The sequence below is a fragment of the Onychostruthus taczanowskii genome, unplaced genomic scaffold (assembly GCF_017590055.1).
Source record: "Onychostruthus taczanowskii isolate IOZ18803 unplaced genomic scaffold, ASM1759005v1 scaffold16, whole genome shotgun sequence".
NCBI lineage: Eukaryota > Metazoa > Chordata > Aves > Passeriformes > Passeridae > Onychostruthus > Onychostruthus taczanowskii.
In genome coordinates, this window is record NW_024498795.1 from 10,072,002 (window position 1) to 10,098,083 (window position 26,082).

At 39.8% G+C, this 26,082-nt stretch overlaps 1 protein-coding gene across 1 annotated transcript; it reads right to left on the reverse strand.

The window, feature by feature from the left end:
• Positions 1 to 1,376: 1,376 nt before the first annotated feature.
• Positions 1,377 to 25,851, reverse strand: ABHD3 (abhydrolase domain containing 3, phospholipase). Its single transcript, XM_041399392.1, has 9 exons — positions 25,550 to 25,851; positions 23,839 to 24,002; positions 21,019 to 21,201; positions 19,259 to 19,304; positions 16,316 to 16,428; positions 12,454 to 12,627; positions 11,762 to 11,810; positions 11,512 to 11,677; positions 1,377 to 3,468 (listed from the first exon to the last, which is right to left on the reverse strand). Exons 1-9 carry the CDS (start codon positions 25,694 to 25,696, stop codon positions 3,290 to 3,292), a joined length of 1,221 nt encoding a protein of 406 aa, XP_041255326.1. The 5' UTR covers positions 25,697 to 25,851; the 3' UTR covers positions 1,377 to 3,289.
• Positions 25,852 to 26,082: the final 231 nt, after the last annotated feature.

The window sequence follows — 26,082 nt, forward strand, 5'->3', positions numbered from 1 at the left end:
GCATAGTTGACTATGAGATCTCTGCTGGAAATTGCAAACTGCAGCATGGAGAAAGTAAGGAGAAGCTTCCTGAACCACATCTGGGGAGTAATTCTTGAATGTGGAGCCCTTTTCAAATCTCTATAATGAGTCTAAGCCTCAGAGTGACTGCACTCTGTTGGTACCTGAAGTGTGACACTCAGTGCCACATTGACAGGACCATGTTCACGTGCCTGGAGTCACTGATGCTTAATTGGCATTTTCTTGACACCAGCTCCTGTGGAGTTGTAGACTATCATCCACAGCCCTTTCTGCCAAGTATTTTAAATGGTGCTGTTATGTATCTTGGTTTCTGAAAAGAGCATTAATTCTTCTGTTCAGTGTGAAATTTATACCATGGTTCATTTCTCTATTCAAAGAACCATATTTACCTATTGGAAGTTTTCAGGTTTTTAAAGTATTTTCTTTTTTTTTTTTTTTTTTTTTTTTTTTTTGTATTTTTTGTTTGTTTGTTTTTTGGTTTGTTTGGGTTTTTGGTTTTTTTTTTGCCAGGAGTGGACATAATAAATTACACCTTAAAGTCTTGGTCTTTATCATCTGGTGCTAAGACAGCTGAGGCCATGAATGGCTCTTGGGTGACTGAAGGCCTCACAGAGAAAAAGAACTGTACTATGCATTGACTCCAAGAGAAAAATGAGAAGAGGTGGATGTTCTGGAGCATGTATGTGATATGTCCTGTCTTAGTCAGGAGGGTGGAACTAGATAATCTCTAGAGGACCCTGCCTTCAAAGTAGCTTCAACTTCGGCTACTTTGGAATTCTGAACTAGGAAAAAGTTTTTTTAAGAGGTAGGTGTCTGCAGCCTATGTGGTTTGGAATTTCATTTTTGTTCTACTTCATTTTTTCAGTAATGAGTACATTGAGAACTAACAACTTTCTCCCACCTTCAGCATTACCTATCCCTGTTGATGCCTGGATATTCAGATCACATGAAAAGCCAAATAAAGACCCTGTGAATTCACACTATTTTGAATAGAGGGCACACTGTGGACTTTGGCTCACTTTATAAAAACTGTATGTGAGGTACAAAGTTACTACACAGCAAAAATGTTTATGGCACTTGCTTCTAGCTTGTGTGCACCCTGGAAGATCTGAGGTGTCTGCATTTTTTTTTCAGAAAATCTGACTGGGAAAGCTTGAAGACACCCCTATTAAAATTTGATTGTTACCACCTTGCACACTGTGCTTTTTCCCTAATGGGGTACAAGGACACTGTACATTGGGGAGGAGGAACACCAGCTTTACAGATTTTTGCTTGATGTGGCTTTAAAGATAAACGTCTCATGGAGATCTGTACAGGGATCAGACCTAAATTAAGACAGTGCAGAGAGACAGAAATTCTGGCATTAATCATAATACTTTTATTTAAACGGTAAGGTGTGATTTAATGTAAGTGGTTTTATTTTTATTAATACTATATGCTGAATTTTGAACAGTACTGTACCTAAACAATTTTACAAATATAACACTAAATACACTTTTTATTGCTCTTTTTTTTTTTTTTTTTGCATGAACATAAACCCTGGAAATGAATACAAGAATAAATAAGGCACCCTACTAATATGCTATTTTTCTGTATTGTAGTAGCATGCAAAAAATTTCATTTTGCTTTTGCAAGTCACTTTCCTCATTTTTCTTATTAGAGAAAGAGTTCATTGTTTGGGGAAGTGCCTGTTTGAAAAGTCAAAACTTGAAAGCACTTTTTAATTTTCTTAATTCAACAGTCTACCTTACAAAACAGCTCTCGTATAGCATGTCCTAATTTCTTTTTCTAAAGACAAAAAGTATTTTTGTTCTTCCTTTGCTGTTACTAGGAAACATGCCTTGCAAGAGGAGTGTTCACGTACTGCTTGAAACAAAAGACCTGACTTGCTTTTTTTAGCTGCATTTTCTTCTTGTACTGACCCCACTCAAAAGATAAAAATAAAAATGCAGAGACATCTTTCCTGACTTCTTGTATGTGGCTGGGCCCAAATCAGTGATCAGCAAAAGATGGGAGCTCCACAGATGCTGCTTAAGGGCCTGTTCTAAATTTCAGTATGCCCTAAATTAGGGCTTCCCAACAGTTTCAAAATACATTCTGTCCAAGTGTCCTTTCTCCAGTGCAGCCTGTCACTCTGTCAGGGCTCAGGAGAACAGTGATGCCTCAGCTACCCTCACAAACTTGTAAGCTGCTAGGGCAGAACTTGGTTTGCAGTGGCTTCAGTGATTTGACAACCTACTGCCAAAATGGTGACAAATGATCAAATAAACAAACCAGAGGCACAACTCTGACCTCCATCCCAACTTTCGTTAAACAGTTTGTTCCATTCTTTTCAGAAATGATATGAGACAAAAGGTTTGAATTTGTTTTTCTTTTTTAATCTAAAGCAGATTATATAATAATTTCTTGATGCTCTAATATTTATTCTTTAAAACTGAAATGTTCTTGCAAGGTAATATAAACATAGCAGGTTCAATCACTGAGTTTACCAGTTATATGAAGTATGTGTTACTTACTTATGTGACAACACCCAGCTTTACATAAACTCTGAAATGCAAAATGTCTTTTAATTACATAAGTTATTACAGTACTGTTTTAAAGAAATCTTTTGGTTATATGTAAACACTATAAATTAGCTCTTTAAAAAATAACCGTGTAAGACAAGTATGGCATTGACATAGTTTAAAAAACAATAAACAGTCCTAAATCTGAATACTCTCAGGGCAGAACAGCAAAAGCAGGTATCAGTCTAATGCTGTGGAATAATAACATGCTGAAATTTCAACTTATTTAAAGAATCAGTACTTTTATTTGATCCCTCCTTTTGTTTTAGTATTTTAACATTTTCACCTTTAGTGCTCTAAGGAATGGACCAAGTGGTACTATACGTGAAAGGATAATATAAGATCTTTTGAGTATTGCCATTCTAATAGTAAAAGCCATCTAAATAAAATCTCCTAAATACATACTGGTTTAAATTAAAATCCTGAGGAATTATAATCTCTCTACTTGATAGTTTTGGTTCAGTGCAATTTGATGTATGCAGAACACTGTTTCATTTAAGGTCATTCTTAGTAAGGCATATTAAAAATAAATATAAAAGTGACAACATAATATTTAGTTTCTTGCTACAAAATCTTAGGCAAAAATACTTTTGCATGTAGTAATAGACTTTATCCATTTGCTGGCTTACAGGAGTTAAAATTTGTGCACTAAGCTTGACTGCCCTTGTCAGAATGTGCCACTGTGCTATTACAGTGGTCCAAAGCTACATGCTAAAGATTTTATTTCCATGCTCAAACACAGCTTGCACAAACTGCTTGAAGACTCTGTCCATGTAAGTGCACTTCCTTGGCCATATTCCTTCCAGAAAACCGATATGGCCTCCGCATGAAGTCAGAACCAAAGCAACGTTTGCATTCTGTTTGGCAGTTTCTACTGGTATAGCTAAAAGGGGGGAAAAACGTTTTAAGTCCTTAACCTTCTATGAAATGCCAGCCATTGAAAAATTTCTTTTAAACATTTCTCATATTATGTATGAATAAATAGGCACAACATTAATATACACTTACATGTTTTACAGGGTTTAGAACCACAGCAGTATTAAAAGCCATTTTTCTCTTCATCATTAACTCACCTTATGTGTGTGGGTTTTTTTTTCCCCTGGCTGCTGTAAAAATTCCAGCTTCACCTGTCTTTCACTCACACTGATGGAACAGCACCCAAGTTAATACATACTTAGGATTTGCTATAAATAGTGTAAGTAAAAAGACAATCAGCCCTCTAATTTTTAGTTGTTATTGCAATATTCAACTTCAGAAAAGCTGAGGAACCGGGACTCAATTGCAATTGTCTGAGACTCCAAGCACAGAAACTGTAATGGCAGGGTAAGATTTAGTCTGTAAGATACCCTATCAGCTAATATAAAAGATTACCATTATATCTGATCTGCCATATGTTTACACCTGCATGTTTAGAGCACACCATGCAAACACACTGGGGGAAGGTTCTTGCCCTGAGGAGCCCATAATCTAAGACACAAGGTAAACCGAGAAAGAGGAAGGAGCAAACAACTGTACAAGGACACAGAAAGCTGATCCGTGCCACCCAGGAGATTAGTGGCTCTCTACTGAATAGTGACTGCTAGAAATTATTTTAGCATGTAGATTATTAGACTGGATAGTACAAGGATTTTTCTTTTGCTGGCTTGGTTTTCCTGATCTGATTAGCACCCTAATCCAGTTCCCCATATTAACGCCAACATCTGAATAGTGGCAGCCACAGACAGATGGAGCCTTCAGTGTGGTGGCCATTTCAGCAATAGCCTACAATTAGCCTGAAGTCATCAGTGGATGACACCTGAGATATGCACTGATCTGGAAATGTGTAGGAGGGAGGCTTCAGCGCCTCCTGTTTTGACTCTGCTTAGATGTGTGGCTTAATCAATTTCACCACCTGGCCAGTTCCCTTTCTGAAGGAAAACAGAGGTCACTTAGCACAGACTGACACCAGAGGAAACATGAATTTACAAAGGATACTTGGTGCAATGGCATCACCCTGGTATCATTTGAACTGGTTGACACAGCAGTGGAGCTGTATATGAAGAATGCAAACACCACAGATCCATAAAAATTAAGTTATTTAAGCAAATTCCTCTGGAGTTTTAGGTATGCTAAGTAGACATCTGAATGAGCAGAAATCTCGAAACATTTCAATAAAGAATGCATTTCAAATTTCCAGTTTTCAAGTAAGAAACTTTATGAAACAGAAAAAAATTAAAATCATAGAGATTTTTGATTATTCAAGATTGACAGCAAAACAAAAATCTTTGTCCAAAGAAGGGAGTAGCAGCAGTTTCACTGTGTTGACTGAAAAATGTTGTGAGAAGAAAATAATGCTGATTTTAAGTCATATACTGCTCAACTAAAAATGCCTTGTCATTCCAACAGTAAGCAGCAAGTCGTTCACAATATTTATATTACTTCTTCATTTACTTTAAAGTATTTTTGAATCAGATTCAATTTTGGGCGTGTTCAGTTGTTCACATCCCTTTCTGATGGCACTTCCTTCAGAGACACCTTCCACTCATTCCTGTTTCTAGGAGTCTGGTCCTTTACCCCTTTATACATTTGCTATCTCAAAGGTCAAGGTCATTATCCTTGAATAGTCCCTATCTCTGCATATTACTGCCTACTTCACAGATATGCTCCTCACTTTCATTTGGATGCTGGCAAACTCGTAGCTGTGTGCTTGAGATGCCAGTTTGCTTTCATTCTCAGCAACTGGAGTAAGAGCACAGAGTAACCCTTTGCTTAGCCAAAAAAGGACCCTCAGCCAGAGTTAAGTCACAGGAGGACTTGAGTGCAATGACTGTGGCGAACAGCTGTGCAACTTAAAATAGATCAGGGCAGAAGCACTGGACCTGTGGAGCCAGGGGAGCAGTCTATGCCTCACAGGTCCCTACCGGCAGTGCCTGGAACGACACGCTCTGTTCCACTCCAGGGCCTCAGCACGGATGCAAAACCAACTGCCTGCCGAGCTAGGTTAGTGTCTGTTGTGAAGGTGCTCTACAGGCTCCCTGCCCATAACATTAGGTACCTGACCATGGCCTGGGGGAGCTCGGACTCAGCTCCAGAGAGCGTGGGGGTTCTCTTGCCAAATATGTGAGGTTCTTTGCTACTCAGTGTTATCCCTTTCTTCCACTCGTTCCCTCCTTTCAAAGTTGCAGACATCTAAGTATTTTGTAGATTCCAGCATTTACTAAGTGACTTTGATTCCTTACTAGGAAAACTCTGCTTCTTACTGTTTCTACAAGAAATCCTTGGCTTTTCCTTTGTTTGGTTGGAAAACTGAAAATACTGCATGCAGAATCTGGCCCTTTTAAAGCAGTACTGAGGCCAGACTAAAAAGTCAATGATGTAAAAGCCTAGACTGGGGAATAGCACATGCTGAGAACATGAGATGCAGAAAACAATGTGTTATTTCTTGCAATCCAACACATGCATCATTTTCAGACTCAGCACGCGCTTGTCTGGAGTTTTGCCTGAGTTAATCTGCTCAGCAATCTCTGATCTGCCTCTCTTGGATTCTGTGGAGGAACACGTTGCCATGTACAAAGAGAGTGGCTGCAATTCATGTCACCTTCTGCTGACTGCATAGGAATTTGCCCACTTATCTGTACCAAGCCATCTGCTCTTCACTTCAGTAGCCTGTGGTCCATGTTAAACAGAATCCCAAGAGAGAATTGGGGATCAGACACAAACCCCATGAATGCTTCAGGCAATGAATCACACTTTCCACACTTCTTCTGCAGCTGTCTGCCTGGTCACTGAGGGGACTAATAAATAGGCTTCTGTGCAGGGTATGAGAAGGAATATATGAGGAGAGACAGATTTGACCTCCAAGTACCAGAGACAGGCATGAGAACCCCATCAGTCCTAACAGATTCAGGATCAGCTGCTAACTGGACTGAACATACCTCTTCACTTGCTAAAATGTGCAAAAACATGACAGTCATTCAGTTTGGCAGACTAGTGGCAATGTGTAAGGAGAATGTCCCTTCCTGATAAGAAACTGCTTTGCTGGGGGATTAAAAGGGAGATATAATAAATGTCTCCTCTACTGTGCCAACGCAGCTGGGGGAGCCCTTACAGGCCACCAAACTCACCATGACCTCTGCATGCCTGTCATTCAGAAGTTGCCAGTCTAATCATAGCTCCCAAATCAGTTTGTTGGCGGTCATTCATTCCCACACTGGTTGGCAATACTGTAGTAGGTGCCACGTGCTGCCTGCCTCCCCTAAAGTGGCTAAAGTGGCTCTTTCCTGGAAGCCTACCAGTCCTGCACTAGGATACTCATTATTTTCCATGCCTGGTAAGGTGCAAGCCATATGCAGGTCTTTACAAATGTCATCTTCCCATTCCTGAAATTCCCTCTATTTGTCCATGTAAGTCCTCCCCAGCAGAGTTTTTTTTGCTCTGGAGGTTCTCAGAAGAGAATTGAGTATATTGTGTTGCTCCTCAGTGCCAAAATGCAAATGATGCTTGGCAGTGGTGTGGTACTTTTCTCAAGGCTGTGTCTGTTAGCCATCCAACAAATAAAACCACAATGCAACAGAGTAAATTTTGCAATGTAAAAGGCAGATTAATGGAGCACTGGACGTATGCGTTCTAGGAGATAGGATTGCATGCCAAAAGATACCACTGTTGTTTTTTGTCCACACATAACCTTGTACTTAAGTTTCTTTTGGCCAAAATCTCTACTGCTGTTTGATCCAGCAACCACAGACCTGATTTGTGATCACAGAACCACAATGTGAATACTTATATGCAGAATTACTTCATTTAAAACCAATTTGTTGTACATTCTTTGCCAAAAAGAAGTTATTATTTTCTTAAAGAACAAAAGAAAAACATATAAGTCACTGCTGTCAGACAGTCCATTTTTTGCTTCATTTCTCTCTGTTCCTTAAACTTTTAACCAAATCTGTCTATTTCTTGGTCATGTGGTCTCTTCTGACAACTGCATTCAACTGTTATTACCTGTCTTTTAACCAAATTATTATTTCTTGGTCATGTGGTCTCTTCTGACAACTGCATTCAACTGTGCTATTTATGTAACAGGATGTACACTAACACGTAAAACAATTCAAGTTTGAATTCAGGGGGACACAAAAGCTTCAGAGAGTTCAATAAAATATATACAACTGAGCTTCAGACATGCACTTATTTGTCACAGTGGATCAGGAGGGAGCTGGCATGGTACCTAGCTCCAAGGGCAGGCTTCCAGCTCGAGCACAATGCTCATCAGCAGCAATTAGTGAAGCATTAGTATAGTGAAAATCAAGTCAGATGCCTAATACACTGCTTAGTCTCTTCAGAGAAAAATGGCACTTCAGATGAAAAGTTAAATGTGACAGTGATAATGAATGCTATCACATCATCTTCCTGATTTATTTTTCACATTTACAAAATACAAGGGCTTGACTCGGCTTTATTACTTATTTCCTGAAGCAGTGGTTTGTTTAAATTAATTATGGTGAGAGAAGTGTCATGCAATGAAGAAAGCATTTGTTTTCATTAGTCAGTATTATGCAATATGAGAATTGCATTCCAGAATTAAACTACAGATACATCAGCTGCCAAGCTCTGTGAACTTTAAACAGCAACATTAAGGAAGGACTGCAAATTGATTGCTTCTTCATAATACCGGATTGAGGTCAAATGGCACATTTTCACAATATATTTAAAAATAACTTCTGGGAAGTACAAAAAACCAAAAAGCACATGAGAAGAAATTATCAGGTAGTAACAAACAACTGAGGCAACATCTGCACTTTTTAAGGGAAGTATCTCTTTAGATCCACATTATGTAGTGACAAAACAGACTTGGGTTTGTATCCCTCAAGCTCTGTTACTGGAAGATAGATGTGCCTGGCTTTATGGAAACGATTTAAACACAAAGGAATTCTGGCACAGCTTTCTCCCTGATGAGTTTTCTAGGCTGGTTTCCCAGCTCTTGGAAACCACAGCTATCTACAAGAGAACTGGAAGGTAGCTCAAAAGCTGGTAGGTATTACTGGGAGAAATGAGGCATGAAATAACCAGTCCCCAAAGTCAACAAAAGGCTGGGGTTTGGATTTGGGACTATGGCTTTGAATCCATGTTACAGTTGTGAGTGGAAACTGCCTTTGGTTGCCACAAGCTTCTGTATGTCCACACATAGAAGTTTTTAAGTTAGAAAAAAGAAGCCACTTGCCAGACTAAAGTCACATCCAAGACTAACACCAGCCCTTTATGTTTGCTAACATAAAACAGCTCACAGAAGATGTCAAAATGTCAAGATGAACGAACTCCAGTAACTAATGGCAGCAGACATAAATCCCAGGCTGCTAATAGGGGTTCTCTGTGTCTCCTGCCAGCACAACAACTCCCAGTGAGGGTACACAGCACAAATGAAAAAGGAGCCAAGGATAGACTGATATAACAGAGTCATGCTATTAGCAGAAAATCAGCATCGTCTTGATGGCCCTTTCTGAGGTAAACTTGTCTGCACAAGTACAAGGGTTTACAGCTAACAGCATTAACTCTGTGAACAAGGAATAAACGAATGCCTAACCACCTAAATATCTTCATGGAGAAAGGCTGGTTACCATCAGAGTTTTAACAGAAGATGGACAGTTCTTACAATAGACTCTTACCACTTCTTGCTTCAGAAGTACTGGTGTTCTACCTTGCCCCCCTCTACACTTCAAGACTTCTAAGGCATCCTCACAATAGTTGAGATACCTAATTTTACGCAAACAATCATCCCACTGTTCACCAAGACTTGAGTTACCTTTACAAAAGAGCTTCAAGGATTAAGAGATCTACTACAGCTGTACTCTAAGGGGACTCAATCTTTGAGTACTCAAACTACACATCACAGAACTGCTGAGGCTGTAAGAGATGTCTTGAGATCATCTAGTCCACCCCCCTGCTCAAACAGGGTTACCAGCGGCAGGTTTTCCATAACTGTGTCCAGTAAGGTTGTGAGTATCTCAATAGATGGAGACCACACAAACTATGCCAGCATTTGACCACTCTCACAGTAAAAAAATGTGTTTTCTGGTGTTCAGGTTGAATGTCATAGGGTCAGATCAATAGCTGGGTCTTGAGAGCTGGAGATAAAAAGGGGATGGAGTATCTGCACTAATTTTCATCTAGGTAACAAATGTCCCAGTCCCAGTCATAATGGGCTGGGAAAGGTTAACAAATCTTTCAGGGACTGAGGCACACTGACTGGTTTACTGCTGTTGTCACTATGCTAACTAGGTAGACCCTGCCACAGTTATTACTTAACTTTAGACAGAAACCACAAACTAAGCTAGTGCTAAACACTAGCTAGGTGAAGCCATTGCTCCCTCTCTCCGATACTCTGTGAAAGAAACATGGCACAGCAGATGACCTCCCTACAGTACTATGGGGAAAGTCATCTCCAGGATCCTAAGATCTATAAAAATTATCTTCAGAATCACTAGCCAGATTTTATATTTGGACATCGATTTTAGGGTCACAACCCATTCATTCTCATTTTCAGGCCATTATAAGCTAATGAGAGAACAAGCAACTGTCTGATTTCAAGGTAAAAAAATCCCACAGAGAAAATAAATACAAAGGCACTAACTCAGTTTCAGAAAGCCTTTGAACTGCAAATTTTTAAAGGTGCATACAGTATTCCACTATAATATTACTATGTTTATCCAGACCTTATTTTTTTTTAAGCCTCTGTTTTGGCCAATGTAAGGGATAGGTAGTTTGGCTAATCTAGAGACACCATTTTTCCCCCTCATATTAGATGTCTGTCACTTCTTTACATTGTTCATGCAAAGCATGGATGCTTTTTGTTCTAGAGAAGAAGAAATCAGTAGTGCAATCTACTGGAGCAGCCCTTTTCATGTATCTTTTCATTTGTATCTAACTGGTCTTCAAACTATAAATAGTAACATGTGTGCATGTTTCTGCATGTGTTGTACATCTGCACACAGATAAACAGTACACACAAAGAGTCTCTTCCAATTCTTTCATTTCTGCTTGTTGTTCTGATCTGTTTGCCTGCTCACTTTGGTTTCATGAGTCCTTCTACAACAATCTCACTTCACCTGTGGTGGCAGAAGAAAACTTCCCTGAAATAAATCAGCTGTATAAACTACATTTTTAAAGGTGTCAGGTACTCATTGCTGAAGACTGTTGCCTCAAACAGCTGTTCATCAAAGTGGTTTTCTTCTACATTAGCTTTTGTTCTCCTTCTCAGAAGCTATAACCAATACAGAGACCACAGGAACAAGCATATATTTTCAGAATAGTTAGCAACAGGGTTTTGATCTTCAGAGCAAAAGAAAAATGTTCATAATGACCACGTGTTTGGCATGAAACAGAAAGAAAATGGAAAATGGAGTTTTCAGCCTGTTACTTAGCTGATATTGATGGTTCTTATTCATTTCAACCTGCCTCCTTCTAGGAGCCCACCTTGTGTATATCTTTTTCCTTACCCTAGATTTTGGCCTACATGATTAGATATAACTAATCTAACTTAGTTGGGTTTTTTTTGCTTTTAATTTACAGGCAGAGGAGGTGACACAGATCAACAGATGAGCATTTCATGTCATCTCAAACATAAGCAACTCCTACACATTCTTTGTAGGGACTCAAAGAATGGCAATAAAAAAACCCACTTGTTTACAGTTTAAATTCTGAATGTCTACACCCAGACAGAATGACTTCAGAATCCAACCTTTTTTATGGGTTCTCTTCATACTTGGTGAACAGAAACAGGTGCTTCTGAGAGGGCACTACATCTGCTATCTTCCTTTCCATGGAAGTTTTAATCCTACGTGCAAGTAACATTTAAATACACTTCTACACATAGGTCTGAGGTTTATTCTCAAACCTATGTGGTTTGACTTAATGACTGCATATACAGATAAATATATTTTAAAAAGCCTAAACTTACCATGACCTGGTGAGAAAACATCATCCACAGAGTTTAGACATAACACTGGAATTCCTACTGACTTCAGCTTGCGGCATGGGCTAGCATCTTCATAGTAATCATCAATTGAACGGTAGCCAAACATGACTGAAGTGAACTGCTTATCAAATTCTCTAATAGTTCTAGCCTGAAGTACAGAATTCAAATAGGGAACTAGGTCAGCATTTGGAAAACAGCATCCAGCTCAAGCAGAAGTAACATTTTCACATACCTTCATCACAAGATCCATATCAAATAATTTCTCCAACATTTGTCGATGCCTAAAAAGAAGAATATAAAAAATTGGAGGGCTTGTATTTTGTTATCAACTTAGAAGTTCTCTGCTTTACAGACACATTTACAGAAGTAACTGTCTAACATGCTTGTTTTTAATTTTCTCTCATATCAAAAATCTGTCTGGAATCCAAGAGCAGAATATTTGTTCATCCATATGTAGGTACATCCAGCAACATGGTAAAAATCTGCATAAGCCATGAGAAAGATCCCAAAGATAAGAGAACTTAATATTTGGGAATACAAAATACACCCTGGTTTTATAAAGCCAGTTATGAACTAGGCCTTTCTGTGCTTTTGCAGCCAACGCCAACTTTAAAAAATTATTATATATGCAAATCTACTCAAAGTCAATATGTGCAAGTCTATAAATTTAAAAAATGTATTTACTTCATCTATAGATACAGAAGTAAATTTGCCTTGTTGCGAGTCCCTTCAGCAGCATATAAATTTAGTCACAATGATGACAAACTTTCTTTAAAAGATCTTTTTGATTTCAAAACTTACCAAATAATGCACAAAGAACAACTAGAGTTGTTACAGCATTAATTTTGCCAGTATTTTTATACATGCTGTGGATCTCATGTTAAAATCCTTCCACCTTGCTAAATAGTTCAGAAGGCAACTCACCTGCTGATAGAGGATTGTAGACAAGTGGTCAAGTAATAGTTGAAAAGAAGCCAGTTTAGTGGCTTCTCCAGAGATTCTATAGATTCAAAAACATTCCAACCCGCAGAGAAAATTGCAGCTGCCATTAAAGGAGTGTCTCTGCCAGTTTTTCCCAGGTAATTTAAAAGAAGCATACTACAAATGAAAAACAGAAACATACATACTATCAAACTGTTTGCTTCAATTTAGAGTAAATGTAACAGCCATGTTTTTGTCTGTTTTTCAATAGTTTCTTTTATGAGTCCTACAGTTGTGCCTACTACACCTAGATGGTAGTCACCTAATCAACATATGACTCATGAAGTTTACTTTCTCTGCTATCAGAGAGGAACAGGGTTCACTGTTCCTCTCTGGGTAGGGTGTGAGTAGGACTGCATTTAGAAATAGAAATGAAATAGTCTGACTTAAATCACTAAAGGGAGGGAAAAGTCAATTGATTCTTACTCATGGAACAAATATTCCCAAGTGTCAGCAACTTTTACCATCTTATAATCTCTTGGTTTTCCAGATGTGATAAATCTGATCAGCATGCCTGACAAATGCAAGCATACCTGCCTCACTATGAAGAAATCTTCTGAGATTAAGGCAGTGCCATTACCTCACCTCACACATACGAAAGAACACATCTCTTCTTTAACACAAAGTATGTGAAGTCTGGGATCATGAAAACAAAATTATAACCCAAATAAATGGCTCAGGTCTTGTCTTTCTGACCAGCTGCAACTTACAGTCTCTACTGCTAATATACACTTGGGGAGTTCACAAGTATCTACCCTTCAAATGTAGAAAAAATGAAACAGCAGGAAGAGAGTAAAACAAAAATACTGATGGAAATACTCTAAGTCTTACTTTACCTGAGACCATAAATTTACAACAAGCATTTTAATTCCAAATCTTCAACACGAACAGCTACAGTTGATAAGTAACATTAAGATAGCTCCCTGGATTGCCACACTCTGTACCTTGGCTCATCTACTGTACTTCAGGAGACAGCAACCTTTAGCAAAGACATTATGAACCAGCCTTCCATCACGGAGATTTTATCCCTCTGCACAACCTACCACATCATAGGTTGGCAGTCCAATAAACCAACCAACAAAAAGTTGCATTAGCAGAAGCATTTCTCTAACAGAATTCATAGTGCCCCTGGCACATCTGCCTCACTATGAAGAAGTCTTCTGAGATTAAGGTAGTTACCCTCTGCACTACCTACCACATCATAGGATGGCAGTCCAATAAACCAACCAATAAAAAGTTGCATTAGCAGAAGCATTTCTCTAACAGAATTCATAGAGAATATGTGATAGAGAGAAGGTGTAGGAATCTTTATGTTACAAAATTAAGTCCCTTTCCACAATAATACCTACAGAAGATAGTGGAACAGGTGGTCTTTCATTTACATTTATATATGTCTGTGAAGTGAGTATCTGTTTTAGTTCTAAGCTGGGGCAAATCTGTTTTATATAGACAATCTGATAATTCAGAAAATTCTGAAAAGCAATAGATGATAAAAAATTCCTGTAAGCTTAAGACATGTGGATGATTTTTGCAGTATGTCCCTGATGAGATCTTTGCTCCTGCTTAATTTTAAACATGCAATGCTCCAATTAATTTTGAAGCAAGGAAATAGTTCTCATGTAGGTGATTATAGACTATTCCAGTGTTCTGTACAATTAAGCATATGCTTTCTGGTTTTGGTTCAGGATTTTAAAAACATATTGGAGGGGGAAGGTGGAACACCTTGCCTAAAATTGCCCAGTGGTGCTGGTTACATATAAACCAGATACACAACACAGACTCTCTGTGCCATTGTAACAGACTTTGCTAGTATTTTGGATAAGCCAAGGACAAAAATGACACTAAGGACTGATGTGGCCTTTTGTACCAGTCTCAGAACTGCCAGCTCCTCCCACACCTTCAGCCCCCTTCATAATTGCCAGGCACAGGAAATTGTAGCCATCCCAGCATCAACTGCCACAGCAAGGCGCAAGCAGACCAGATTTCTGGAGAGTGTTGAGGACAATATTTTGATATACAATCAAGAATCTAAATAGGAAAAATATTATTTGGATCTGCTATTCATATGTAAGGAAGAACTGGTCAGGTAGAGAAGATGCAGAACAGTCTTGGCCATTGAGATTATTTCATGGTGGATTTTTAAGATGAAAAGTCAGTGGATAAGGTAAGCAGCAGAATTGTAATACTGGAGAGAGCTGGCTTTCATTTGCTCAGGAATCTAGTTGGCAAGATCTTACATCAGATGGCTCTGATGAGCAAAGGGGACTTTAAGGATAACCAAACATAAAGCAGAAGTGTGATACATTCTGATATGCAGGAAGTTGAGCAAGAGTAGCAGAAGACCACATGGAGGAAAAAAACTCTTCTGACCAATTTCAAGGAGGAAGTATCCTTAAGGTGGAAGACAGGTCATCTATCTGGGAAAACAGTCATTTCCCAAGCATGCAGGGATGCAGATAGGAAAATTGAAGTTCAGCTGAAGCTGGCACAAGCAAGGGATGTGGAAAACAAGGGAAAGGCTTCTGCAGCAAGAACAGCTTCTGTAAGTCTTTTGGTACAAAAGACCTCTCAGAACAAACAACATTCTCTTCTTTCCCCTCATCAGTGAAGCCAGTCATCTCTTCATAGAATCTCTCAGAACAAACATTCTCTTCTTTCCCCTCATCAGTGAAGCCAGTCATCTCTTCATAGAATGCAATCAGATCACCTGGGCATGTTTTGCCCTTGACCAAAACAGTCACAACTACTCCCCATATGCCTGGAAATGGCTCCCAGAGGATCTTCTGAAAAAACTGAAGTTAGGCTGACTAGTCTTTTTTCCTCCTGGGACCACTAATCAACAGAACAGGGAACCTAGTGACTAAAGATTTGCGAAAAAGCAAAAAAATACCAGTCTTGAGCAAATATGTATTTATCTCAAAGCTCCTACAAGTCATTGATATAGTAAAGTAGTATAGTATACTAGTTAATATACAGTAATATATATTAGTATCAATATATATGAACTGTATCTGCCCATCCCTCAAAAAATTTATCAGAGAAAAGGAGTCTCAGGAAGTTACCACCGTGTCTGCAGTATTCCTAAGGAAAATTCTCCTCTGCTACGTTTTTTGTTAAAGAGGCTGCTGGGATATTTCTGCTAGCTTCTAGCAGTGTTTTTTTTTCTCCCCTAAGAAACTGTGCTATCATTGTCTGTTCTCGCTGTGCTTTCTCACAGGCTCTACCAATCCCTATCGGTTTACTGTGCTTTCTGGAGAGAAGCCAGGACACAGCAAGTCTTAATACCACAGGCTCTACCAATCCCTATCGGTTTGAACAACAATACTACTTCTTGCTTCTGAGCCAGAGAGAGAGATATCCACACCTCTTCCAGCCTAACCTACCCACACACTGCAGAACACAGAGTGAAGACAAATCTTATTGCCAGAGGTTGCTATGAAACATGGTGTATTAGCTCAAGATCCTGTTTTATATCCCTGTGTTCTGAAGGTAGCCTCCATAGTTTCTGAAGACTGTATTGCCTACCTATTTGGCTGTCAATCTGCCTCTCACTGTTTCCTGTCTTTCTCCACCCCGCTCCCTCCAGTTTTTAAATGCTAGCCAATTTCAACCTTCCCTGACACAGAGGTAAAAGCCTCAAAGATACAAAGTTTCTAAAAGTCTTCTGCATATTAACTTTTGGAGAGAAACCAAACTTGCTTGAAGGTCAGTAAGCAATGCAACTATTCCAGAGTAATAATTTACAATCAGGCTACACCAGTCTTATGATCACGGTTAAGCTGAGACTTGTGTTACACAACCTTACCCTCCCATAGAAACACCTGCTGCCATAAATGGAGCTGAGGGGTGCAAGCTGTGCACATGATGAATAACAGTCTCTAAATCCTCTGTGTTAGCTGCACAGTAAGTCCTTGGTGTCTGTAAGGAGTCAAGAGGGAAAAAAAAAATGCCATCATAAGCTTTTGTGTTATCCTTTAAGGACAAAGCAAACTGAACAGTGGATCATTATATAAGAAGATAAATTTAGCATTTATTGTGAAGCTTCACTAAATGGCAAATAGAAATCCAGAACGTTTCACAAGGAGGTGAAGGAAGGAGTTATACTTGCTATCGTTATAAAATAAAAGCAGTGACAGGCATCTTCAGTATCTGCAACCTCTAGGTCATTAGACAAAATCTGAAGAGAGAACAATGTGCTAAAGTAGACAGAACTAGATCAGAACTAGCTAGACAATGATATTTTTAAAATACCCCAAGGAAATGGAAACATTATAAATGCTGTGGTTTACAGAAAAGGAAGTTATAACAACAATTTTACTATATTCACCAACATTCAAATGCAAAAGAAAGCATTAGAGTTCAAGTTCTGTCAGCCAGCATTCGAAAAGCATATTTAGATTCTACGTACAACACAACCAAATAAACAGATAAATAAATTCCCCAGTGTGCTTTACCTAATTTAGCAAAGTATTCTATCAATTAAAGCAATGAAACATATATTATCTGTTCTTTATCCATCATTAGTTTCTCTTTAAATCCTGAATCGAGACTTGGAATGACTTCTGCTGGCATCAGGTCGGGTAACCCCTCGGGTAAGATTTGGTTAACCACTTCCCTGCTATTGAAGGAGAGGCACAACTTTAGAGCCTCCCCTGCACAGACACCTGGAACAGTCCAACCTGAGGGACTATCTGGAGCAGTATGAGGGAGACAAGTCCATTAAGGCACCATAACAATCACAGTGACATGAGTTTTTTCCTAATGTGGTGTTGTCCAGATCTTATCTACAGAGAAATAAAATGTTTAACTTTAGAGCTGCTAGGAACATGTTAATGACCTGGACTTAACTATACTGAATTGGTACTGACTGAATTGCCAAAATTCAGTAAACATTAAAACTAAATATAAAAATACATAACTGTGAGTGAATGGAACTTTTCAGTTGCCTGAGGCAACAACGGATTTCAAGGGTGTTTTTTAAATTGCTTTCAGTTAAACTGCCTGGCTATTTGTGTGTGATTTTAACAACATTAAACTAATTACTTATAACACATTTAACAAGAATATTGTAATGTTGACGTCAAAGATGAGGAAATGGAAAGAAAAACTAAATCTAGATAATTAAAACTGAAGACATTTTTAATTTCCATTTATGTTGCATTTCCATTTCTCATCCACATTAATCATTCTTCACTGTTTAACATCCTATTAATTATAAAGAGTGTGAATATGTTTTATTTTAATTAAATTGTCAACCTTACAAGGAAAAATAAATTATTTTTGGTAACTAGGATCTAATGCATTCTAAGTGAAAGTGTATTTGATTAAAGTTTATAAAACTAAAGCTATATCATCCATTTTGAATTCAGGTAATTCCAGACAGTCTAATGTTTAGCTATCTACACTTTGTATGAAGATATTTTAAAACAACATCTTGGCTCACAGTGGCCGTGGTCAATATAAGATTTGATTATTCCAGAGCAATAATTCACAATAGCTTTTAATAATCAATGAGTACAGTATTCTTTAAGTAACTATTATTTGTTGCAATTTTGAATCTATCTTTAAAGTGACTAGAAAAATAACTACTTACGTAACTAATTTCTACTGTGGTGCTTAACTATGCTTCAGACTCATTAAGTAGGGATTTTATACTAAAATGTTGCAACCTCTTTGCAGAAAATGTGATAATTTTAGCTGGTTTGCTGCACCACAAGAATTTATAAAGCTTAAAGATCTAAATCCGATTACAGTAAAATACACACAATGTATCCAAACAAGGGATCTTTTCTCTAAATGATTCAGAAATTCATCAATAAGGACTTTGTGTGTCACAAAACTGCTTTGTAGATCCATCTCCAAAAGTATGCAGAAAACTACTCTTAACATGGCAATATTTGCATTGAAATGTTTTATCTGATTATGGAAAAACATTCTGAGCTTTTTAAAGTTTGAACCAGGGGATTAAAAAAATGCTAAACAATACCAAGTATTATGCACATTCATTCCAGCTGCAGAATTGTCAACAGAACACATAAGAAAAAACAAAGCTTATTCAGCAATATTTCATCATGCCTTGTCCCTAGCTGCAGAAAATGTTCAGCTTCAAGATTTTTTCATCTGAGGAATGGCCAGTTATTTCTAAGCAGACATGATATGTCTGTCCCAAAAAAAATGTCCTCTGTAGCTGAGTTTGTGTCATGATTGCTGAGAAAAACACGAGAATGCATTTAACTTTCAGGATACAGATATCCATGTAAAGCTGGTTCATTAATTTACTAACAAGTGGTATGGATCAATTTTAATGGCACACCTTTTTAACCATATCAAAAATATAGTTTAAACTGGAAAAGAAATTACAGTGGATTATATTTGGAAATGTATGTTAAATCGGTGGGAGAAAATTGCAATGATTGAGCAGAGATGTGCACATTTTACATACTGCACTATTTTTGGAAAGAAAATGTAAGGATTGTTCATTTTAGTGTTACAGATATTATTAACTGAATAATTTCCTAAAATGAAATGTTCAGAAAAAATTGTGTTGACCAGTTGACCTCTAGGGTTTCAAAACAAAAAATTAATATTGGTACATGATTGATCTACCAGATGGCTGAATTATCTTCTTTGCATTTTCAACCCATGCTCTGAGTTTCTCTCATTTAAATCCAACTGTACAAATAGGCACGAATTATTTCATAATTACCACTTATAAGTGAGAAATGTTTATCTTAGAAGTCATCCTTACCAAAAGCTCCTCGCCAGCAATTCCCCGATTGTTAAAAACCACGCATCTAAAAATTGAGACAGTAAATTCAATTGTGCACATTGTTAATTTCACCAAAAGAGATAACCAGCACACAAAAAAGGAAAATGCATAAAGAAAAATGAGCCACTTCTATGAGTAAGTTCAGCACATAAATATTTACAGACCTACAGATCCTAGAGGCTGACCTGTGTGGAACAAGCTTTATACCAAAATGGAGTTCGCTGAGTTCAGTGGGACTATCAGAGCTCTGTGCTTTTTTGAGGTCACATTGCAGGGTGAGAACCCCAAGGTTTAGCTGAAGGTGGTACAGACATGTCCCGCCTGCACTCTGCAATAAGCTCTGACAGTGCAGGGCACAGCCTGAAGCTGTGCTCTGAAAAAAGAATTTCAGAGATCCGTGTGTAGACATCCCCCAAAGCTACATAATACTACTAAATTGGAAGAAATGAGCCAAGTCAAAATGATAATGACAGCTGGATCTAAGTTGCAGGTTCTTGGGAATGTTTTTTTTTTTTTCATCTGGTACAGCAGAAGTTTCTGGTCTCTCTCTGTTGGTGGGAGTCTCTGAATCTTCTAGCAGTATCATCATGATTTAAGAATCCATCGTTTCTCAATAAATATTACTTTTCTATTGTTCCTCTACCATCTCACTGAAACAATTTTATTAAATAATATACACAGATGAGTTAAAGGCATGAAAGAATATTTATTTTGGTATTTTTCTCAAATGTTGCTATTTAAAAACAAAATCATAGCATTCTCTTGAAATCTGACCTAAAGTTCCACTTTTTAATGGTCTACCTTCTTCCCTTAGGGGATGAAATGCAGATATAACTTCCAGTTTAAAAATTAATAGTAACAAGTTGATTTTAGGGCTTTCCTCTGATATTTTTTATTGCTAAGTTTTAAGGTGATTTTAAAAGTACTTTGAACAATTAAAGTGCAGCTTTACATTCATAATTTAGTAAAGTAGTTATCCAAATAGAGAAGAGATAGTCAAACATGTAGATAAAAGATAATATACACATATTCAAAGAAATTACTGGAGTCAGCACCAGAAGCCAATCTGCAAAGACAAAATCTAATATTCCAAATACAGATCCTGGAACAATGACAGTTTATTTTAATGCGCAGCAGCAGCAGCAATATGGTTACATAAAGGAGTCTACTCATCAATTAATCCACTTATGTTACCCAAATCTGACCAGAAGTCTTAAGAATAAAACTAAATTACACAGTGACAATGAAGAGGTGACAGACCCCCTCAAATGCCATCAGTAAGAGTAGGCTAACTCTCCTTTCTGCACCCAGGAATTTGAGACTGTTGAATTAAGCAGTTTTGGCATTCAGAAGCTGACCTCCTCCAAGGCCTACTGCCAGCAACCCATCCACACAAGTCTTGGAGCTGAATACAAACCCTTTCTCTAGAAAGTGTAAAGCTTAACACCAATGTAGTATAATATAATATAATAACTTAAGAAGCAGCAGCAAAGCCCTATACAGATTTAGCTGGTGTTCACTGCAATCTCTGGGGCACATCTGTAGATATTAAAACAGCCCTTCCAAATGTACTGCCTGTTACATAATTCCACTATGATTATTATTACTAATAACACTTTCTTACATAAACTACTGTATTCAGATCTCATTTGCCTTAGGAAAGTATCTGATACATATACATACTGATATCGGATCCTGCCAGAAGCAGCAAAGTGAATAGCAGTGAAAAACAACAGTACCTATATCCCAGTGTTTCGCTTTGATGGATCATATGAAGAATGTAGGATTCCTTGCTTGTTCCTGTCAGGCCAGGCAATAACAGGACAGTGGGTCTTGTGCTGGCATCCGGATAATATGAGCTGTCATTATTATCAAACCAATCCAACGAAATCTGTCCTCCATCTGCTGTTTTAATGAGCTCACTGAAAGGTACATTTTAAGATGACACTGATTAGATTGAAAAATACATACATGCTATTAAGAGTGCTTGCAGTTTACAAATTAAGGGGTATGAATTCTGCATTTTTCATTACGTTTTAATACTCCAAGTGCCACCTGACTAGGTATGTCTGCATTCAGAAAGAGTTACACCTACAGCTGACGAGAGTTAGAACAGTCAATTTGCCGAGTAATTCCTGTTCAGTAAATGAAGATATGGCCTTTCATAAATTGCTGCTGATGTACTGGAAGCTTATAACTAATGTGATTTTCGGCACTGCCTTGAGTTTTATACAGGCATTTTTGTGTACTACAGATTTCCTTTGAATCATCTAAGAATCTTTTGATAGCACACTGGGTAATGTGATAAACATTTATCACATTTTTTTTGCTCTTCATCCAAAGAAGTAGAATGTATAATGGATTGTTATGTTTTAAACATGTAGAACACAGACACACACCACTGCATCTTTCATCCTGTATCACTACAAAGTGTGCTAGAATGCACTCTTATAGCATACATCTTCATAATGCAACAAATATTGTAATATCTTAGGAAGATATGCATGCATTAAACAACGACAAAAAAGTTTTGTTCTTTTTTTTAGAAACATACAAATCTTCCCACTTCCTGGAAATTTGAACAGTTAAAGTGCTACTTCACTTTCTTAATTTAGAAAAGTAGTTATCCAAATGGAAAAGAGATAGCCAAACTTGTAGATAAAAGCTAATATATTCATATTTGAATGGTTGGAGGGAGTTGGTGTAGAAACTGCTGAAATGTAAGCCTACCTGGCATTTGATTTTTCTTTTGAAATTTTTGGTAGTGACTACTGCAGATTTTAAAGGTGACCAGCCTTGTCAGACTCATTAGCTCAGCTTTGCCCTTTTTCAGTAATGGGAAGTAGATGCACTGCTAGTGAGTACTGCCAACACAATGTAAAATGGTGCAAAATAAGCACTGCTCCACAGAACTATGTTTCTTTTCTCAAAACCCTTGAAATAAAAGTGTACAAGAAGGATTAGAAGAAGTGGACATGGCCATACCACTGAAATGTTTCCTAGTTACTAAAACTAAGGGAAGCTGCTAAATGCTAAATCTATTCTACCGTGCAAGCAGAGCTGAAACAACTTGTGTTGCATCCAGGTTCCGGCACATAAAAGTCCTTCTCCTTAGGTCTTGTGCCAAATGCCTCATTTGCCAGACTAAGTCTCATTTCTGTGTGAAAGAGATTGGCTGAGGACAAAAAATAAATATAAGGGATTTTTTTTCCCTCTTAGAATGAGGGAAATGTTGCCTCTTTAGGCATGCCTCTTAGGCATGAAGGAACACAACAAAAATTCCACAGGTAAAAGTTACTCTGAAAATCCCAGAAGTTCTGTATATTCAAAACAAGGCTGAATGTGGCTGTGCTATGGTTAGGGTACAATATGTTGTACCTTAATGGACAGATACAGTGACTGCATGACCTTTGCAAAATTCTGGCATTCGAACAGCAGAATATTTGATAAGCCAAGTAACTGTGCTGCCATTCAGAGGGGTCTCTACAGGCTGCAGAAATGGGTTGACAGGAACTTCACAAAGTTCAGTGAGGGGAAGTGCAAAGTGCTGGGCCTGGGAAGGAACAACCAGGAGAGGCTGCCCATCTGGAAAGCATCTTGGCAGAAAAGCACCCGAGGGTGCTCCTGGTGGACACCATGTTGAACACGAGCCAGTAACGCGCCCTTGCAGGAAAGAGGGCCAAAAGTCTGGCGACTGTGGAGGCTTAGGAGTACTACAGCCAGCAGATTGAGGGAGATGATCCTGCCCCACTATGGAGCACTGGTGAGGCCATACCTGGAGTACTGAGTCCAGCTCTGGGCTCCCCAGTCCAATGCAGACATGAACATACTGGAGGTAATCCAGCAAAGGACCACAAAGAAGACCAACAAACTGGAGCCTATCTCCTGTGAGAAAAGGCTGGGACAACTGGGACTGCTCAGCATGAAGAAAAGGCTCAGGGGGAACTTAGCAATGTGTTTACATACCTGAAGGGAGGGTGCAAAGAGGATGGAGCCAGGCTCGTTTCAGTGTTGCCCATTGACAAAACAAGAGGCAATGTGCCCACCCTGAAGCATGGGAGATTCCCTCTGAATATCAGGAAACAAATTTTCAATGTGAGAGTGCGCCACCAAGCACTGGCACAATTTGCCCAGGGGTATTGTGCAGTCACGTTCCTTACAGAAATCCAAAAGCTATTTTGACATGATCTGGGGCAACTGGCTCTGGGTGACCCTGCTTGAGCAGGGCAGTTGGACTAGGTGAACTTCAGAGGTCTTTTAAGACCTCATCCACTGTGTAATCCTGTGAACATATAACCACATCAGTTCCTATACTGTCACCCATATTTCAGTGCTACAAAACTCTGAGCTAAAATAAGACCATTTGGGAACACGGACCTTTCAAACCTACTTCACATTAAATCCATGATAAAGGTAGTTCCAAGTCTATGACAAAGTTGTAAAGGTGGGCATAAAGCAAAAAAGCTAGGCACAAACTTGAGCAATGAGAGTGGGTGTGACACAGAGCAAGAGAACAGTTGCATATCAAATCAATCACTTTCCAGAATAAAGGCACTTACTTCCTGTACTGTACTTGGGGTCTAGATGTGATAAAGGGGCGCAGGAGTGTCTGTACCCGACCCTCCCAGCACCAAATCGTGGGATAGTAAGTTTCTGTCACAACAGGGCAATATTCCTCAAGAAAGCGGCAGAAACGGTCATTGCTTGCCACCAGCTGGGGTTTCTAGGAAAAGAGACTGCAGTCAGACATGGGCATTCTTCTAAAACAAATTAAAAACCAAATAAATAAAGAAATAAAGCTTATTTAAATCCTCTCTCAGTGAACTAATTTATTTCATATAGTGATTTGCAATGCTCTTACCTTTAATGTTACAGCGAGAAGTAAATGAAAACCAAACAAAATGCCAAAATGTCCAAGTGAAAAGTGAAACCCATTAAACATAATGGATTCCTTATGTATTTCTAATAACATACTGATCTATCTCTAATTTTACCAGCATTGTATCTTCACTGACAAATTAAAATCACACTGTTTCTTAGTAAACAAGAAAGATTTTACCAAGTCTGTTTTCTTGGACCACACAAAAATGGCATTTAATTAATGCATGCACTTTGAAAGTAGTACCTTTTTTAACCTGGTAGGACACGTCTCCTCCCATCTCATTCTACAGTACACAAGTGCACCTGTTCCTCCTCTCTAACAATGCTCTGCATGCAGACAATTTGCTTAGAGTTTCCATTTGTTTACCAATTAACATGGAAAAGTCCCTGTATTCCAAACATCTCAGGTTTTACCAACCATATTTCTTATACCCCTCTGTTTCAATGACTCCCCAGCATGCAAGCATTAATAGGACAATAACACATGCTTTGAGGAAAACCATTCCACATAAACAGCTGTAATAGCACATCATCCCTTCGTTTTTCTCCTCTGACCAAAATCAAGTACTCTCTTCTCTATGAAGAGGAAGATTATGTTCCCAGCGGTTCTCTGAAGGACTGTGGCAACACTCAGGTCCTCGACGGTCAAAACCCTTTTGATATGCGTATTTTCAATTGATTACGCATTCAACGAGGCGCTCTTACCAGGGGGCCACTTCAGATCTCGTCAGGCTCACTGTATCCAAGTAATCTGCGATTGCCTAATTCATCTGTAGAATTGCTGCTGATGAGGAGATGCCCAAGAGTGCTCCAGCCCCCAAAACGCTGCCATGGTACCCCCAGAGGTACTTAGGATGGTACCGACGGGGACACAAGGGCAGCAAAACTACTTTATCACTTGCCCCGCTACTGAACCAAGTAGGTCGGGTTTGTGTGGTGGAGGGCAGTCTCCTAACCTCCCTCTCCAAACCATGGCACCCGGCCAAGCTCTCAAACTGGTACAACTGCATTTTGGGGACTGCCGAAACCGGAGCCCCTTCCCCTCCCAGACCGAGCAGGACCAGGGGAGCCCTCCCTCACCGCAGGCCGGCGGCCTCCGGGGGTCACCGGCGGCCCCTGCGGAAGACGCAGCCCCGGCGGCCCGGGAGGCTGCGCTGCCGGGCCCGTGTGGGGTTCGAGCGGGGTTTCGGCCGGCCGGGAGCCCGGCGCGGCACCTCCAGGGGACGGACGAGGGATTTGAGGACAAGGCGGCCGCAGAGCCCTGCCCCCCCACCAGCCATTTCAGGTGCGATCCCCTCGCCTAGGGGCGGGGGTCGCGGTGACCTTCGGGACTGTCCCCATCGGCGGGACACCTGCGGAGCCCGCCCGCCCCGCCGCCCTCCCGCTCACCTTGGCGATGCTGTTGAGGTAGTAGCAGGCGTAGGCGACACCGAAACCCAGCACCAGGGACAAGCCCACGCCGGAGCCGAAGAACCCCACGCGGACTTGGCTCTCCAGGTAGAGGGAGAGCTCCCTGGTCAGCACCTGCCAGTCCATCGCACACGGGGGACGGCACGGCAAGACACCACACCCCGGCTGCCGCGGGCGAGCCCACCCCGGCGCCGAGGGAGGAGGAGGAGGAGGAAAGGGAGAAGGAGGAGCTGGCGCCCGCCTCCCGCCGCCGCTGCCCGCGGCCCGCTCCGCGCTGCAGCGCCGCCCCGGGACCGCCCCGCCGCGGCCACTCGGGCCTGGGGCCGGCTTGGAGCGGCCGGGGCCGGGCTGGGTCGCAGGCTGCCCCGCAGGGGACGCAGTCCTGAGTCCGGCTTCTCCGCGGCAGTGCTGCCGGCATCGGCCGCCCCACGGCAGGTGACATCTCGGTGCTCCTTCGGTGTCACCTTGCCCCGTCGCTTTGCCGGGAGGGCAGAGAGGGCGTGTGGGGTTGA